General features: G+C 46.9%; 1 protein-coding gene across 1 annotated transcript in view; it reads right to left on the bottom strand.

Annotated features, from left to right (window-relative positions):
* The window catches only part of PPP1R36 (protein phosphatase 1 regulatory subunit 36), a 47,812-nt gene extending 36,127 nt beyond the window's left edge, over window positions 1-11,685 (bottom strand). Inside the window, exons 1-5 of the mRNA XM_054972583.1 lie at window positions 11,637-11,685; window positions 8,165-8,229; window positions 6,230-6,316; window positions 5,494-5,612; window positions 1,070-1,136 (exon numbers count right to left, since the gene is read on the bottom strand). Coding sequence (XP_054828558.1) covers window positions 1,070-1,136; window positions 5,494-5,612; window positions 6,230-6,316; window positions 8,165-8,229; window positions 11,637-11,684 — 386 coding nt within the window. The 5' untranslated portion in view covers window position 11,685. The remainder of the gene's footprint in view (window positions 1-1,069; window positions 1,137-5,493; window positions 5,613-6,229; window positions 6,317-8,164; window positions 8,230-11,636) is intronic.
* Between the last annotated feature and the right edge of the window lie 6,225 nt (window positions 11,686-17,910).

Here is a 17,910-nt window from a genome sequence, read left to right as displayed (position 1 = left end):
GCCCTGCTGTTTTCTACTGGTTGTCTCTCAGGAGGTCTACAGATAGGATGTAGAACTCACAGCCTTCCCCTGTTGTTTGCCCTATAAACTGGAACACCGAGGTACACTGCCTCTGAACATGGAGGTTCCCAATTAGCCATCATAGCAAATATCCTCTGATAGACCTATCTTCCATGAATTTATCTAATTGGCTTTTTAAAAATCATCTGTGCGAGTTGCTGTCACTGCCGCTTGTAGCAGCAAATTGTATCACCTGAAAATGTGCTTACAGTTGGCTTTAAAGTGTGCCTATATACATATAAAGAATGCCATATACATACACAGAAAATATGCCAAAGATGAATGTGTAATGATGTAATGTGAGAAAGGTGGGTGACGGGTGTTTTCGTAGTGATATGCTTGCCAGGGGGCAGGGTCAGCTTCAGTTCTCTGATGAGAGGCGCAATACTCAGAGGCAAAGAGGGTTGTCAAATAACATAGGCTGCAGATTCAAGGAAAGAGGATAGCTGTGATATTAGATTAGATCGAGAGAGCCACATAACTATAATGAGATTTTTAAAATATAGAAAAATTGTCCATGCCAGATGATGGTGATGATGATACTCAGGATGTTTTTTCTGGGAAGAGGTGGTGGAACTCAGTGGGTTGCCAGCACAGGGGGCAACTCTTGGTGGGAGGTGGTGCCCCTGGTACCACATGCGCGCGTACAAAGTGCACGCATGCTCCCAGGGCCAATGACGTCACTTTAGGCCAGCGGGAACAAGGGGGGAGTTTTTAAAAGTTTAAATGACCCTAGGCGAAAATGGTCACATGGCTGGTGGCCCCACCCCCTGATCTCCAGACAGAGGGGAGTTTAGATTACCCTCCGCACCGCTCCAGTGGTGGCCCCTCTGTCTAGGGCCACCAGCCATGTGACCATTTTCAAGAGGTTCCGGAACTCCATTCCACCTCATTCCAGCTGAAAAAGAGCCCTGGTGATACTACGGCACTTTAGGGTTTCCTATGTATTTCACAAGGTGTTATAAAACATGGGCACCCTGTTGAAAAATAAAAATACCAAAGTGCATACCTCAAAACTATTGAGAAGGAAGGGATGTCAGGTGCGTCATCCTCATGTGCCAGAAACATAGCAGCATCTGGAAACAGCCAAAGTGGAAAAACATACATTTAAAAGGTTAATGTTTACACCCCCCTGCAATGTAACTGCGAAGTACCATGCTCAGAGATTAAGACAACAAACGCGTTTCAGTTTTTTATTTGCTCAGACAAGTATGGCTGCAATCGTTGCTGTTTTTTGAATTACTTACATTTTTCAATGGAGCAATGAATACCAATGCTGCCCCTAAAAATCCCCCTGGAATCTCCTCCCATCCTCCTTCCAACCAAATCACAAGTATTCCCACCATAAGACAACAGAAAGGACTGCAAGCTCAGTTACGTACAATTTCTTTTTTAAAAAATCCAATTTTTTTTTTAAAGAATCAAAAGCAGTCATGGCGATTGTGATTTATAGGGGAAGACCACTGAAGACAGAAGGAACATATTAAGGATCAGAACCACACCTGTCTCCAAGTGCAGAAAGTTTTGGACAAGAGGTAGCACTGAAAGAACATAAAAGAAAAAGCCAGGACCCTTCTTCCTGACATACTAGCTTTCCACATGCAGGGTGTTTTTAGCATGTTGAGGGGGTACATTCTTGGGAGGTCTGTGTCATGTTGGTAGCAATAGATTCGCTACAGCAGGCTATAATGGCTGATCTTGCATCAGGCTCCCAGCGCCTTCTTCAGGCTGCCTCCTGAGCAGCTAAACTGACAGCTTGCTACAAATCATTTTTTTCGCTTTTCCCAAAAGCTCTTGTCACAAGGGCACCGTCCAAAGGCAGAGGACAGAAATTTCTAAAGCATTACAGAAAATATCCTACTTACGGAGGACCATTCTTTAGTCAACTCCCTGATTACCCATGAGCAGGGCTTTTTTTCTGGGAAAAGAGGTAGTGGAACTCAGTGGGTTGCCCCCAGAGAAAATGGTCACATGGCTGGTGGCCCCGCCCCCTGATCTCCCGACAGAGGGGGGTTTAGATTGCCCTCCGTGCCGCTCAGCGGCATGGAGGTCAATCTCAACTCCCCTCTGTCTGGAGATCAGGGGGCGGGGCCACCAGCCATGTGACCATTTTCAAGAGGTTCCGGAACTCCATTCCACCACATTCCAGCTGAAAAAAAGCCCTGCTCATGAGTCTGCGAAGCAAAATTGTAACAAAAGGCCCGTTTGTGTTAACCGAGATAGCAAAACACTATTTGCTAAGGGGATGTTTTTGTTGCCCAAGGAGCCTTTCTCCAACTAAGTGGCTGTTCCGTCTCCTTAGGCCAGAGGAAGGGTTCAAGTTTTGCTCGGCCAATTGGTGGGATACAGACTGTTAAGTAGTAAGAGGCTGTCCTCCTGAGTGCCCGCTAGGATATGTGGCTTGTCTCTTTTGCTGGGCTCCCTGTTAAGCTCCCTGCTTCAGCAGGCATCTTTCCTGCTCTTGTCTGATAGTTTCTGGAAGGCTAATGGGTGGGATAATAAGAGACAGATGTAAAGGATCATTCTAGGAGGGAACAAAAATGTTATTTCAGCTTTGCTGTTTCTACTATGCTGCTTCTGTATTTATAAACCAGCCCAGCTGGTTATGTCTCATTGTTCCTTTTGAGTGTTAAATGGTTTCTGCTAGATTGCCTTTTGATGCCGGCTCGTGAAATTTTGGTCATTTTAACTTTGGTATTTTTTCAATTAAAAACATAAGGGGACCCAGCTGGACCAGACCAAAGACCCATCCAGTCCAGCATCTTGTGCCTGACAGTGGTTCATGATATACCTCCAGGAAGCCCGCAAGCAGGGGGTGAATTCAACAGCTATGCCATGTGGTTTGTATCTAGCTTCTGGTATTTGGAGATACACTGCCTCTGTACATGAAGGTTCCACTGACCTATCATGGCTAGCAGTTGCTGATAAATTCATAAGGGAGAAATCCGTCGAATCCCCTTTGAAAAGTTCCTTACCCGATGGCCCTCACGACCTCTTATGTCCAGGGGCGGCGCCAGGATTTCTGGCCCCCGCAGCTGCCCCTACATGTGCGCGCATGGAGTACATGCATGGAGTGCATGCGTGCACGTCCCCCGGAATACATGATGACGTCACTGCGTGTGATGTCATCACACAGCAAGCTGGCCCCATTGGCCGGCGGGCAGCTGGGATGGCACACGGAGGCTGCCTGCGCTCCCAGTAGGGCACGGCGGGTGGCTGGGGAGGTTCCACACACCACCCTGGATACCTACCATGCCTGGCCCACGGCTGCTGCACCTGGCTGGGTGTTGGAGGCGGCGGCGGTGGCAGCACGGGGCTGGCAGGCCTCAGCAGCTACAGGCCAGGCACGCCAGCTCCACTGTGTGCCCCCCTGCCCCCAGTGCCCCCTCCAGCACCTCCTTTGGCACCTCAGCACTTGAGGCGGGGGACGGACCTGCCTCAGTGGGCACGCCGGCCCTGCTTATGTCAGTAAATTCCTTACAAAAACTTTGGACTGTATATTGTTATTACTACTACTATTATTTATAGTCCGCCTTTCTGACTGAAATCTAATGCAAGTAACACAGTACACACGAAAATACAATATAATCAACCGTTAGGACAATCACTGAGCAAAGTACGATAATGAACAACAGTTAGGACATTCAGTGAAAGAGAGACAATCGGGTATGGTAGCAGTAAATTTGAAAAAAACAAGCATAAAGCCAATACATAGATGAAATCTTTCAAAACTAAGCATAACTAATTTACATGGCACATTTAGCAATGAGGATTCTTCTTTGTAGGCTCATCTACATCAGCAGACAGTAAGTAGCATACAGCCACTGTCCCTACCAACACATCTCTCGGAGCGACTTTTTGCAACACAGTCATCTGGGTAGAAAGCCCTCCCTGAACAATTCAGTTTTGCATAGTTTGCAAAAAGCCAGGGGAGGGGGAGCTTTCCTGGTTCCCTCAGGCAGACCATTCCATAAGGTGGGGGCTACCACGGAGAAAGCACGTGTGCAGGAAGCTGCTGATTTTGCCCAACTGTGGGGCGGAATCTGCAGAAGGCCCTGTCCCAGTGAGCAAAGCTCCCGTGGCGGAACATAAGGGAGAGGTGGTCACACAGATAAAAGGAGTCGAGCCCATGAAGGGCTTTGAATATGATAGCCATGACCTTGAACTGAGCCCAGTAAGCGATGGGAAGCCAATGGAAAGACTACACACTACTCCTGCGAGTAAATGAGCTGCAGCGTTCTGCACCAGCTTGAGTCTCTGAGTCAGCTTTGAGGGGAGGCCTATGCAGAGTACATTACAGTAGTCTAGTCTCAATGTTACCGTGGCGTGAATCCAGGTGGCCAGATTGGCCACATCAAGGTAGAGGGCCATCTTCTAGGCTAGTCTGAGTTATAAGAAGGCCTTTTTTGCAGCTGCATTTACTTGCTTCTCTAACAGCAGTGCTGGGTCTAGTACGACCCCTCTCGGCTCTTAACTGAGTCAACCAGCATCAGCTGAACCCCATCAAAGGTCGGAAGCACAATATCCTTCAAGATCTCTGCTTTTCTAACCAGCGTGACTTACATCATGTTTGAGCTCGATTTCAATTTGTTTGCTTTCGGCCAGTTGGCAACTGCTGTCAAGCAGAGCCTCGGAACCTCTACTGCATCACCAGGGGATTTAGATAATGAAATTTCAGAATTATGGGAGACAGAGAAAAGTTCTTCTCTGTATCTAGTTTTTCTACAATGTTCACATTGTGCTTAATTTTATAAACCATAGGAGTTCTGAACCTATGGGCAGAGGCCTGCAGGGTTATTGCATCCAGCCAGGGCTTTTTTTCAGCTGGAACGCGGTGGAATGTTGTTCCAGCACCTCTTGAAAATGGTCACATGGCTGGTGACCCCGCCCCCTGATCTCCAGACAGAGGGGAGTTGAGATCGCCCTCCATGCTGGAGTGGCACGGAGGGCAATCTACACTCTCCTCTGTCTGGAGATCAGGGGGAGGGGCGACCGGCCATGTGACCATTTTCGCTGAGGGCGATTTAAACTTTAAAAAACTCCCCCCTTGTTCCAGCTGACCCAAAGTGATGTCATTGCACGGTCTAGGGTTGCCAGCCTCCAGGTAGTGGCTGGAGATCTCCCAGAATTACAACCTGTCTCCAGACCACAAAGATCAGTTCACCTGGAGAAAATGGCCACATGAGGAAATTAAAATCTGCTATTTGTTTACAATTCCGACCCTTAATAAACACCACTACCCCCTATTTACATAGCCTAAATACTTTAGGTTTGGTATGGCTAGACCCAAGTCATATAAAGGGAGGGGGGGGCTGATTCTTGATAACTCTGGATCAGCAACCTCTGAAATCAATCATCACAGATATGCTCAATATTGTCAACAAAATCAACCATTCTGTTCCTTCAGCACAAACAACACTTACGTTTACTCACATTTAACATCTTCCAGTGTAATCAACTCCTGCTGCCCTCGCTTTGGAGGCCGAGGCACTTTATCATCCCGGAGACAAGTTCTGGCAACTAACATATCCCGGAAAACACTAGGAGTTTGTCTGCAGAGAAGATAAAGGTGAGGGTAGGGAATGATTTCAAGTTCCATTTCTTTAGAGGAACAACCAGAGGCAATTCTGGGGCTAGCATATGGGAGACTGGTTCCTTATCTGGGTCACCCAAATTTTGTTAAGAAAGAAGCAGTCCTCCAAAGACTACAGAAATTATTTCAGCTCGGTTTGTATAAGGAAGCTCCTATCGGTCCCGCTAGGAAAACTTAGTCGCCCATCAGTATATGTAAGATTCCTCAATGGAGAAAATAGTGCTTCCTCTGAGGCCATTTCAAGTCAGGAAAATAGTGTAGGGTTTAAGGGGCTGTCCCAGCCCCACTCAAGACCCCTGTGCACCCGGGAATTGTTTCACAAACAATGTATCACATCATTCAGGCTTTCACTACCCCATTATCAGCAGTCAGGGGAGCGTCACTGGATGAAAGGTGATGGGAACAACCAGAAGGGCTTCATGAGAACTGGGGTTGGGGTGGGGTGCCAGCGCAGAACGTTGCCATGCCCCAGGAGAGAATGGCACCCTCAAATTAATAGTATCTTTAGCTGCCTTGGGAGCCTCAAATAGCAGGGAATGGAAGCAAATAAACAAGAGGCAAATAAAACAGAAATACCTATCAGGCGCTTTAGCACCTGGATCCTGAAAGTGGATGGCTTTGCCTTTCTTCACTTTCTCCTTGGGCTCTGGGTCAGGGAAGGCACTAGAATATTTAAAAAACAACAACTTTGTTTTAGCAGTTGAGCATTCATTTACACACAAACCTTGTTTTATTAGTAAAGTAAGATTGCTACCTGATCAAACTGAAACCATTTTCAGCCTTCCTGCTACCCAGGTGAGCTTGTCTGGGGGCTGCAAGTGTCCTCCAATGGGGCAATTAGGGTTGCCAACCACCAGGCAGGGCCTGGAGACACCCCCCCCCCCAAATTATTATTGATGTATTGCTGCCCTTGGAAGAGCAGCTGTGAGGGAACTAGAAAAGATCCTTAAAGATAAAAATGTCTCTCTGGGGACCAAGATCAAGAGAATCCAAACTATGATATTCCCCATTACTATGTATGGATGTGAAAGTTGGATGATGAAGAAAGCTGACAGGAAGAAAATGAATTCATTTAAAATGTGGTGCTGGAGGAGAGTTTTGCAGATACCATGGACAGCTAAAAAGACAAGTAAGTGGGTACTAGATGAAATCAAGCCAGAATTCTCCCTAGAAGCTAAAATGACAAAACTGAGGCTATCATACTTTGCTCACATCATGAGAAGACAAAATTCTCTGGAAAAGTCCATAATGCTAGGAAAAGTGGAAGGCCTGAAATGAGATGGCTTGACTCAATAAAAGAAGCCACATCCTCCAGTTTACAGGATCTGAGCAAGTCTGTTAAGGAGAGGACGTTTTGGAGTCTTTTATTCATAGGGTCGCCAATAGGTCAGAAGCGCCTTGACGGCAGATAACACACACATATGGCTGCAAGCTCTCTAAATTGCATCTATCTCATTTTTATCCTGCTCATCTTCCAAGGAGTTTAGTGAAAGTTACATAGTTTGCCCCTCTGCTGTCAGCCCCACAACAGAGAGAGAAAGAGCTGCCACTGCTCAGTGATGTTTCTCTCTTCATTACTGTGAATGCAGATGCACGTGTAAGCCATCAGTAGAGCTTCTGTGTGGGAGTTTTCTGCACTTTCCTCCCTTCACCCCTTATACCCACTGTTTTCTCTGCATTTTCCCCTGCTGTGCTACTGGAGGGCTTTTTAAAAAATATTTTTACAGCAGTTATTTTTTTTTTAAAGCCCTCCAGTGTTATTGTTGGGGAAATGGCAGCCACGAGGGGCTGACTGCAGGAAATTGTCACTAACGTAGGCCAAATCTTTGAAAATGTGCGCTTTTTTGTCCAGATGGTGGGCTAAAATGCTTGGACTGCAGCCTTCCAAAAGAGATGGGAGGAAAGCAGGCTTGGGAAAGTGATGATCAGAGTAGAGCATGACCTCGTGTGGACGCCTGGCCCCCAAATAAGTCCGTTTGGAAGCTAAAGCACAGGAAAACCGCCACGTGGAAGAAACAGCCTGGTTGCTTCGAAACATGTCCCTCAACAAGCAATTGCATCTGACTTTGCAACGGGTAGATTTATTTTATTCATTTATGCATGTTATCTGTAGACCGCCTTTCTCGCTGAGACTCAAGATGGATTATAGTGTGACTCAGTACAGTCAGTTTTAAGGACCTTTCCATAAACAAGGCGCTAGGGTCTATGAGTGAGAATTTGCAAAGATTTAAAACCAGCAGACATCCAATACAGAGTTGAAGAAGTGCTGAAACAGAGCATAAGCAATTCTAAGCCTGATACATTAAACAACATAGAACTACCCAGCAGTATCATTCTCTAATCCTTTGCTTGCCGCACCACCCCCACCCCCTGCTGCCCTCAAACTTGACCCTGGAGAGGAAAATATACTGCTGGGATCACCGCAAAGAAAGTGAGCCGAACAGTCTTAACTTTCACCTTTGCACATCTAGAAAAGCAGAGAAATATACAGATATTTTGCTGAGTCCTCACCTAGCAAAGTCCAGAGATTTGGTGTCGTCTCTCCAGTACCACAACCCAGGGGTTGCTTTTGTCAACTGCAATTGTTGAAAAGACAGTTTTTAAGATATTGATTTAAGCCTACAGCTTCCATATTAGATTTGCAGATCGAGAGATCAGAAGTATCTGGTGTTGGCTGAGAGAACCCCGTCCCCGTGGCACAATAAATGATGCTGCCTTTTAACTGGGTCGGGCCAGCAGTCAACTGTGATAGTGCTGTCTGCTTTCAACAGCAACAGCTCTCCAGAGCCTCAGACAGAGAAAGGTCTTTCACCAGTTCCCCGAAACGCCTTTTCAGATGTCCGAGATTGAACCTGGGACCCCCTGTAGGCAAAGCATCACTTTATTTATACTCTGGCTTGCTCAATGAGACTAAAGGAGGATTTACACAGTGTAAAACAGAGGTCCCCAGCCTTTTCATGCTTGTGGGCACCTTTTGAATTCCAACACAGAAGAATGGAAGCAATTACAAAATGGCAGCCGCTGGAGGTGGAGCCAACCACCAAATGGCCGCCATCAGAGATGCAGCCACATACACAGAGGAAGCCCAAGCCCAGGGAGTAGGGTGGCCAGGTCCAGTTTGGGAAATTCCTGGAGATTCGGGGGGTGGAGCCTGGAGAGGGCAGGGTTTGGGGAGTGGAGGGGCCTCAGAATGGCCAAAGATTCCACACTCCAAACCAGCCATTTTCTCTAGGGGAACTGATCTCTATCACCTGGAGATCAGTTGTAATTCCGGAAGATCGCCAGCCACTACCTGGAGGCTGTCAACCCTAGCAGGAAGACGAGTGGTAATTAAGAAATAAACTAGGAAATAGGGGTAAGACAGAATAAAACAAAAAGCTGTGGTGGCAGTTGCCACTAAAACAACCTTATTTTAATCTACATAGCCCATCGGAAGCCTGCTGGATCCAGCCCCACCCACTGCCTAAACCACTTGATGGGTGTCAAGAAAGGTGTCGGTGAGTACCAAAGCACCCATGGGCAACACATTGGGGACTCCTGGTGTAATCAAATAGCAAAAATGATATAATAAGCAATGTAATAGGACTAGGATGATTTATTGCTCAAATGTTTTGATTGCAAAAGACAAAAATGGGCTCACTGGGTCTAGACAAGGAAATACACAACCAAAAAATCCCAAGTGACAAGAAAGTCTGAAATCAGCAAGCGTATCTAGTGAGATTTACTTAATGCGTAACCTGCAAAATAGCTTCAAATAATTTCAAATAATATACAGGTATTGTCGAAGGCTTTCACGGCCGGAGAACGATGGTTGTTGTGGGTTTTCCGGGCTGTATTGCCGGAAAATTGGTGCTACACCTCTGAAGATGCCAGCCACAGCTGCTGGCGAAACGTCAGGAACTACAATGCCAAGACCACGGCAATACAGCCCGGAAAACCCACAACAACCATCAATAAACAGGGTAATTGATGATTGATTGATGAAGATTTGGGTCAAGTAAGATTATGAACTGTGTGGCGACTATCCAGTTGGAATATTAGCCTGATGAATTGACCAACAAAACGGGTATTGGAAATCCTGCTGGCTGAAACCCGTAGCGCAGAGGAGGAGACCCAGTCCTTTGTGACTGTGGAAGAACCCTGCCCTTCATTACCACTGGAACCACCACTTGGATTTATTGTATAGTAGACTTTATTTTGACCCTGCCATTGTGCACATGTAACATTGTTTGCTCTTGTTCTTCATATTGTATTTCTCATGTATGAACCCTGTTTACCTGTATATTATTTGAAATTATTTGAAGCTATTTTGCAGGTTACGCATTAAGTAAATCTCACTAGATACGCTTGCTGATTTCAGACTTTCTTGTCACTTGGGATTTTTGGGTTGTGTATTTCCAAATGTTTTGATTGGCAACCAGGAGGTTGTGATTGTATATTTCAAACCACCTATTTTTCAAGTGTTTTAGAACAACATTTCTGGTGTCATTTGGTTGTCTTACTTTCTTCAAACCCCTCCTCAAAAATTCCCTTTCCATGAAATTTTTGGCACGCACTCCCACAAAAAATTAAGCCTAGACTCATAACTGGAAGGAATGCCTGTTCATCCCCAGCTTAACTCTGCCTTGCCTCTCCTTCCCTCCCTTTTTACTTGCCCTCCATATGTCAAACAGAGAACCTATTAGGTTGCCAGCCTCCAGGTGGGTCCTGGAGATCTCCCAGGACTACAACTGATCTCCAGACAACAGAGATCAGTTCCTGTGGAGAAAATGGCTGCTTTGGAAGGGGGGGGGCTCTCTAGCATTATTCTCCGCTGCTCGCCAAACCCTGCCATCCACAGGCTATGCTCCCAAATCTCCAGAAAGTTCCAAAGTAGGGTTGCCAACTCCAAGCTGGGAAATTTCTGGAGATTTGGGGCGAGTAAAGCCCGGAGAGAGATTTCGGGAGGTGAGGGGCCTCAGTGGGGTATAATAGGTAGCTAATGCATAGATAATAAACCCATAAATAATGCTATAGATAATGCATATAATACCAGCCTCCTACAAAGCAGCCATTTCCCCCAGGGAACTGATCTCTGTTGTCTGGAATTCAGTTGTAATTCCAGGAGATCTCTAGGCCCCACCTGGAGGTTGGCAACTCTATTCCCAAGCCAGATTTGGCAACCCTAATTTGTGTTCTGTAAAGCACCATGCACAGGGATGGTGTAATATACTATTATAATATTATTAGTAACAACAGCAAGTGGTCCCAAATAAACTGTAATTAAAAAAAAATTCTTGCATGGATAAGCCCAAGTCGGCTGTGTCCACCCAATGACATTTAATTCACGAAAATCTTCCACATCATCCGCCAGAAAAATAAAATTCGTTACTTCCAAGTGCTAGGGTTGCCATCCTCCAGGTGGGGCCTGGAGATCTCCTGGAATTACAACATCTCCAAGCCCCAGACATCAGCTCCCCCTGGAGAAAATGGTCGCTTTGGAGTTAGGCTTGCCAGCCTCCAGGTGACAGCTGGAGATCTCCCGGAATTACAACTGATCTCCAGGCAACAGAGAGCAGTTCCCCTGGAGAAAACGGCTGCTTTAAAGGGTGAACTCTATGGAATTATACCCCACTGAGGCCCTTCCCCTCCTCAAACCCCACCCTCTTCAGGCCCCGCCCCCAAAAATCTCCAGGAATTTTCCAACCTGGAGCTGGCAACCCTATTTGGAGTGCACCGTCTATAGCATTATTATATGGGTTCATTTCTGTGCATTACCTATGGTTGCTTTGGCAGGTGGACTATATGGCATTATGCCCTACTTAGATCCCCCCTCCACCCCCAAGTCTCCCGGAGTGCCCCAACCTTGAGTTGGCAAGCCCTGGGGCAACCCCTCCACCCGCCTTTTCCTGGCCGACAGAGGCATACCCTCGCCGCTGCAAAAGAGCAGCCGCTCTTAAGCTAAGCCTTTATTGCCACTGCACTTCCAGCAATAGAGACTTACGGGAACCGGAGGCCCCTTGGGCAATTCCAGAAAAATGTACTGCGCCATGATGAAGCGCTGTTTACTGACGGCGTCCTAGCAACCGTTCCCTCGCCTTTGAATACAACGGCTGGTGCCCCGGCTAAAGACTACAAGTCCCATCATGCAATGCAGCCGTTGGTTGAAACGTCCGGACTCCTGATGGTTTAGCAGCTTTGCATTGGAAGAGATTTGTTATTCCGGCCGGAGCAGCTTGCTGTGCTTTCCAAAATGCCCCCTTTGAAACAAAGATTTAAGTGCACACTCCCCAAGGCTTTGCAGGGGCATTATTTATTTACTCTTCATTTCGGGTGCCAACCTCCAGGTGGGAGTCGGGACCTGGAGATCTCCTGGAATTACAACTTAGCTCCAGACCACAGAGAAAATGGCTGCTGTGGAGGGTGGGCTCTATGGCATTACTGCTGAGGTCCCTCTCCTTCTCAAACCCTGCCCTTCCCTGGCTCCATCTCTTAATCTCCAGGAAATTCCCAAACCGGAGCTGGCAACCCTAATTTACTCTGCCTTTCTCCCCAGTGTAGAACCCAAACCGGCTTACAACACCATTCTTCAGTCCAGTAGCACCTTAGAGACCTACAAGATTTTCAAACACCTGAAGGGAGTTCTCTGAAGCGTCTACCCTGAAAATCTTGTTGATCTCAAAGACACCACAGGACTCAAATCCTGCTGTTGTACATTAGACCAACAAGACCACCTACCTGAGACTTCACCTCTGTTTTTTTTCACAACAACCCTGTGAGGTAGGCGAGTGTATTCACTCAGGGATTCAAGGGATTCGAACATGAGTTTCTTGGATCTTAGTCTAGCACTCCAACCAGTACATTGCACTAACTCAGAAGAAAGTCTAATTTTTTTTTCTGGTGGTGGATAGTGCCCTCAAGTCATAGCTGATTTATGGCGACGCCCCCCCCCCCGGGGCAGGGTTCATGGCAAGAAACTCACAGAGGTGGTTTACCATTGCCTGCCCCTGCAACCCTGGTCTTCGTTGGAGGTCTCCCATCCAATTATTGACCCAGGCCGACCCTGCTCTCCAAAATGTGGAATATATGTATATGTTGCAAGGAAAGGACTCCAGTGTCACATCCTATGACTTATTTATTTAGCAAAAAAAATCTACCCAGCTTTTTGGCATATCCTTGCAACAGGCAATCTTTTTTAACAGAGAGGCATAGTGGTTAGATTGTCAGACTAATATCTGGGAGACCCAGCTAGGGTTGCCAGCTCCAAGCTGGGAAATTCCTGGAGATCTGAGTGGTGAAACCTGGAGAAAGTGGGGTTTGGGGAGCGAAAGAACCTTAGCATGGCATAGTTCCATAAAGTCCACCCCCCAAAGTAGACATATTCTCCAGGTGAACTGATCTCTGTGACCTGGAGACCAGTTGTAATTCCGGGAGATCTCCAGCCACTACCTGGAGGCTGGCAACCCTAGACCCAGCTTAGCTGTGAAACTTGTTTGGTTGACCTTGGGCTAGTTACGCTGTCTCAGCCAAACCTACCTCCCAGGGTCGTCGTGAAGATAAATAGAGGAGAGAACGATGACGTTGAGCCACTTTGCATCCCCATTGGAAAGAAAGGTGGGGTATAACTAAATAGGGGTATGACTAAATAGGATTGCTGGTGATTTAGCTGTATCTAACACTGCCAGGCCAACTCTGAGGCCTGCCCATTTCTTTGCTTGTACTCTGTGACCTTTTTTTGACAATAGCATTGTGCACATTGTGTCTGCCATTGCTATTACACAAGCTGCCTGAGATATTTCAGGGGTTTGGCAACGATGCTGCATATCTATCAAGGACAAGAAGAGAAGCGGATTTGGAAACAGGGCTGGCCCCAGCATTATGGAGGCGGCAGAGCTTCAGAAAAGGAGATCCTTAAAAAGATTTTATTTTAAAGAGATAGAGATAGTGCAGATAAAGAAAGATATCCCCATCACCTGTTTGTGCTTCTTGGGAATTGCAATCTAGCTATTTGGCTTTGAAGCAAATGACATTCTCATTCCTCTTCAGAACAGTCCAGGGCACCATTTTGTAAAATGAGAGAGAGGCAGGCTAGACCTGCCTGGAAGTCCTGGTTTCTAAGCAGGAAGCCTTTTCCTCCATGGCTACGTCTATGCCCTCCATGCAGGGCTTTTTTTCTGGGAAAAGAGGTGGTGGAACTCAGTGGGTTGCCAGCACGGGGGCAACTCCTGGCGGGAGGTAGTGCCCCTGGTACCACGTACGCATGCGCAAAGTGCGCGCACGTTCCTGGGACTGTGCTAGGGTTGCCAGCTCCAAGTTGGGGAATTCTTGGAGATCTCAAGGGTGAAACCTGGAGAAAATGGGGTTTGAGGAGGGAAAGGGCTTTGGCATGGCATAATTCCATACAGTCCACCCCCAAAAGTAGCCATTTTCTCCAGGTGAACTGATCTTTGTGGCCTGGAGACAGGTTGTAATTCCAGGAGATCTCCAGCCACTACCTGGAGGCTGGTAACCCTAGACCGCGCAATGACATCACTTTGGGTCAGCTGGAACAAGGGGGGAGTTTTTTAAAGTTTAAATTGCCCTCAGTAACTTTAAAGTTTAAACTTTAAAGTTTAAATCGCCCTCAGCGAAAATGGTCACATGGCCGGTGGCCTCGCCCCCTGATCTCCAGACAGAGGGGTGTTTAGATCGCCCTCCGAGCTGCTGCGCAGAGGGTGAGCTAAACTCCCCTCTGTCTGGAGATCAGGGGACGGGTCCACCGGCCATGTGACCATTTTCAAGAGATGCTGGAAAAAAGCCCTGCCTCTGTGTAACACTCCTGTTGATTTCTTTAAACATGGCAGATTGAGCACTACACACATGGGAACTGAGAACACACAAATGACACCTGTTCCACAGAGTGGGAACTCCAAGCTATACTATGTGTATTATGTAATGTGTAAATCAGGCCACAGACCCGTGAACTTTCTCAGCTAAGGTGCATTGTGCTGAGGACAAGGCAGAAGAAAAGTTCAGTCTGTGGTGGTAGCTCATAATATTGATTAATATTTGTCATGACATTTGCATATTCTCACCTTTCCTTCAGGGAGTTCTCCACACAGAGCTTCCTCCTTATATTATCATAACAACCTGTGTGGTTGTATAAGTACAAATTTGAACACCGGTCTCCCCACGCAGGATTAGCAAGATTTGAGTCCGGTAGCACCTGAAAGACCAACAAGATTTTGAGAGGAAGCCCCCCCCCCTTATCAGATATGTGTAAGAATGGAGATCTTTTTATCCCAGTGAGAAGGTGGGAGGGGTATTGCAAAGAAATAAGATAGGATGTGGAGATACAATGTGAAATTGTAATTAGTCTGATTAGAGCAGGGGCAGAAATGCAGAAAATTAGCATCTGTAGTGAGAAAACAATCCTTTGTCCTCAAGGCTGTAACTCCTGCACCTTACTGACTCTGACAATTGCTGACTATGAGACGCACAGCCATCCACAATCCTAATTCCCGGTGTCACAATTCCCGCTTCTTGCTAATGCTGAGGGGAAAGGCACTCTGTACATGCTTAAGAGAATTCTTGTGCATTTGAGCAAGGCTCAAGAAAGTCTCAGACTTGGTTGCAGCTCTGAGCCTCGCCTCTTGTCTTGCTTCCCAACACCCAGGAGAAGGTAGCACGTTAGCTCTAAGCTCTGGCTCAAAGTACACCAAGAGAGAAAAAAATAATGTTCTTATTTCACGGGTGGAGAATGGAGATAATTAGTCACTTGCCCAAAGGCACCGTTACCAGTTTTTCTTCTGACTGGCCAGGAAAGGAGGGGCAGCTTACCTCCTCTGAAGAGCAAATAAACATGTCTTTCCTGAGGATCTTCAGAGTTTATGCCTCAGGATCTGCAATAACAATAGGGCTGCTACCTGACTTTATTGGCCCTGTTCCCTCCTTTCTGCTGCCTTCTTGCCTCACCCCAATCCTATAGGTCTGAAATAGGGTTGCCATCCTCCAGGTAGTGGCTGGAGATCTCCCAGAATTACAACTGGTCTCCAAACCACAGAGATCAGTTCATCTGGAGAAAATGGCTACTTTGGGGGTAGAATCTATGGAATGATGCCATGCCAACGTTCTTTTGCTCCCCAAACCCCACTTTCTCCAGGTTTCTCCAGGTTTTACCCCCCAGATCTCCAGGAATTTCCCAAGTTGGAGCTGGCAACCATAGTCTGAAAGCATTTAATGATGAACCCCAGTTAGACTGGGCCTGGACAGGAGACGACCTCATAGCACGAGTCCTTTGGGGAGTAGGGCATCTGCTTGGCTGGCAGAAGGTCCCAGATTCAATCCCCAGTGTGTGTGTGTTATGTGCTGTCAAGTTGCCTCTAACCTAAGGTGATCCTATAAGTGACAGACCTCCAAAATGTCCTATCATTAACAGACTTGCTCAGACCCTGCAAACTCGAGGATGTGGCTTCTTTTATTGAGTCAAGCCATCTCGTTTTAGGTCTTCCTCTTTTCCTACTGCCTCCCACTTTTCCTAGCATTATTGACATTTCCATAGAACCTTGTCTTCTCATGATGTGAGCAAAGTATGGTAGCCTCAGTTTTGTCATTTTAGCTTCTAGGGAGAATTCCGGCTTGATTAGATCTAGAACCCACTTATTTGTCTTTTTAGCCGTCCATGGTATCTGCAAAACTCTCCTCCAGCACCACATTTCAAATGAATCCATTTTCTTCCTGTCAGCCTTCTTCACCATCCAACTTTCACATCCATACATGGCAACAGGGAATACCATCATTTGGATTATCTTGATCTTGGTTCCCAGAGAGACACCTTTAAGGATCTTCTCTAGCTCCCTCACAGCTGCTCTTTCGAGTCTCAATCTCCTTCTGATTTCTTCATTGTAATGAAGAAATCAATCCCCAGTTTAAAAGATCAGGTAGGAGGTGATGTGAAAGACCGCCCCCTGAGACCCTGGAGAACGGCTGCCAGCCTGAGTAGACAACACCGGCCCTGATGCGTCTGACTCAGCACAAGGCAGTTTCATGTTTTCATGCAACAGAAGATAGGACATTGAGAAATGGCTTTCATGTGGTGTCCTGAATCCACTTCTTGGATTCTGAGCTTCACTCGAAAGGGCAGGTCCCTCTGCTGACAACAGCCCTGGCTTCCAAGGTTAGACGAGCACTCAACAATCTTTAGCCTGTGATCTCTGCAGGGTTAAATTCATTCCCAGCACAGCAGCTGCTAGTCCCTGTATTTCTCTGCCAGGCAGTTCTCCTGCCAATCCCCCCCTCCCATTCCCTATAAGCAGTTCCACCCCTCAGGAATAGAAACGGAGAACATCCCATAGACAGCGTATTCTGAGCAGCTCCCCTGTACTTTTCCACTGCCGACTCACAGCATACAATGTTCCTGCTGCAGCGTTTTGCTTTTCGGTATGAGGAAGATGGATAGGCTTGGCACAAAAAGGAATGTGCCGAGCTGGGGTAAAAGTCCCTAGATTGTTTCCCGCACCTCTGTGACCTAAATGCCATGTTCTTAGGGAGGGGCTGTGGCTCAGTGGAAGAGCCTCTGCTTTTCATGTAGAAGGTCCCAGGTTCAGTCCCTGGCACCTCCACTTAAAAAGGACCAGGCACTCGATGGTGTGAAAGATCTTGCCGAAGACCCTAGAGAGCCTGGCCTGTCAACGTGCCATACTGGCTGTACTGATGGGCCCGTTTAGTATAAGGCAGCGTTGTCTGCGTGTTCTTCTTTTGACCTGCGATCACAAGCACAGCACACTGTCTAGCTCCATGCTCTCTGGAAGCATTTTAAAGCAGCCCAGGAAAAAGAAGTTATTTCCAAATAATTATCATGTAGCAAAGGCCTCTGTTCTCTTGGGGGTTTCTTCTGTAGCATATTTGGTATAATGGTTACTCCAGCCCAGTCCAGAGAGAGCAAAGGCCTCTTTATCTAGGGGTCTCTCCAGTAACACATTTGATGTTATGGTTATTCCACTCCACATTTTTGTTTCCCATTTTCGACAGATCTGAAATAAATGCAGGGTTAAAAAAAGGCTTTCCTTTTCTTGGGTCGACATCATCTGCAGCCCGCTTGTTAGCAATCAGACCCCTTCCTCACACTAAGGGGGCACTTTATGGATGGAATATCATAAATGCCCCTCATAAGTCCAAGGCACGGCCTGGACCAGAACAGATGCCAGCTGGGCAGGAGCCTGGAAAACTACTAGAACATGAGTCAGAGTTGGTTGACTGACTGACAGCCCTTCCACGCTCATGAGAGACTAGGGTTACCA

Source organism: Eublepharis macularius, chromosome 2, assembly GCF_028583425.1.
Source record: "Eublepharis macularius isolate TG4126 chromosome 2, MPM_Emac_v1.0, whole genome shotgun sequence".
Taxonomy (NCBI): domain Eukaryota; kingdom Metazoa; phylum Chordata; class Lepidosauria; order Squamata; family Eublepharidae; genus Eublepharis; species Eublepharis macularius.
This window is presented reverse-complemented; position numbering and strand designations above follow the sequence as displayed.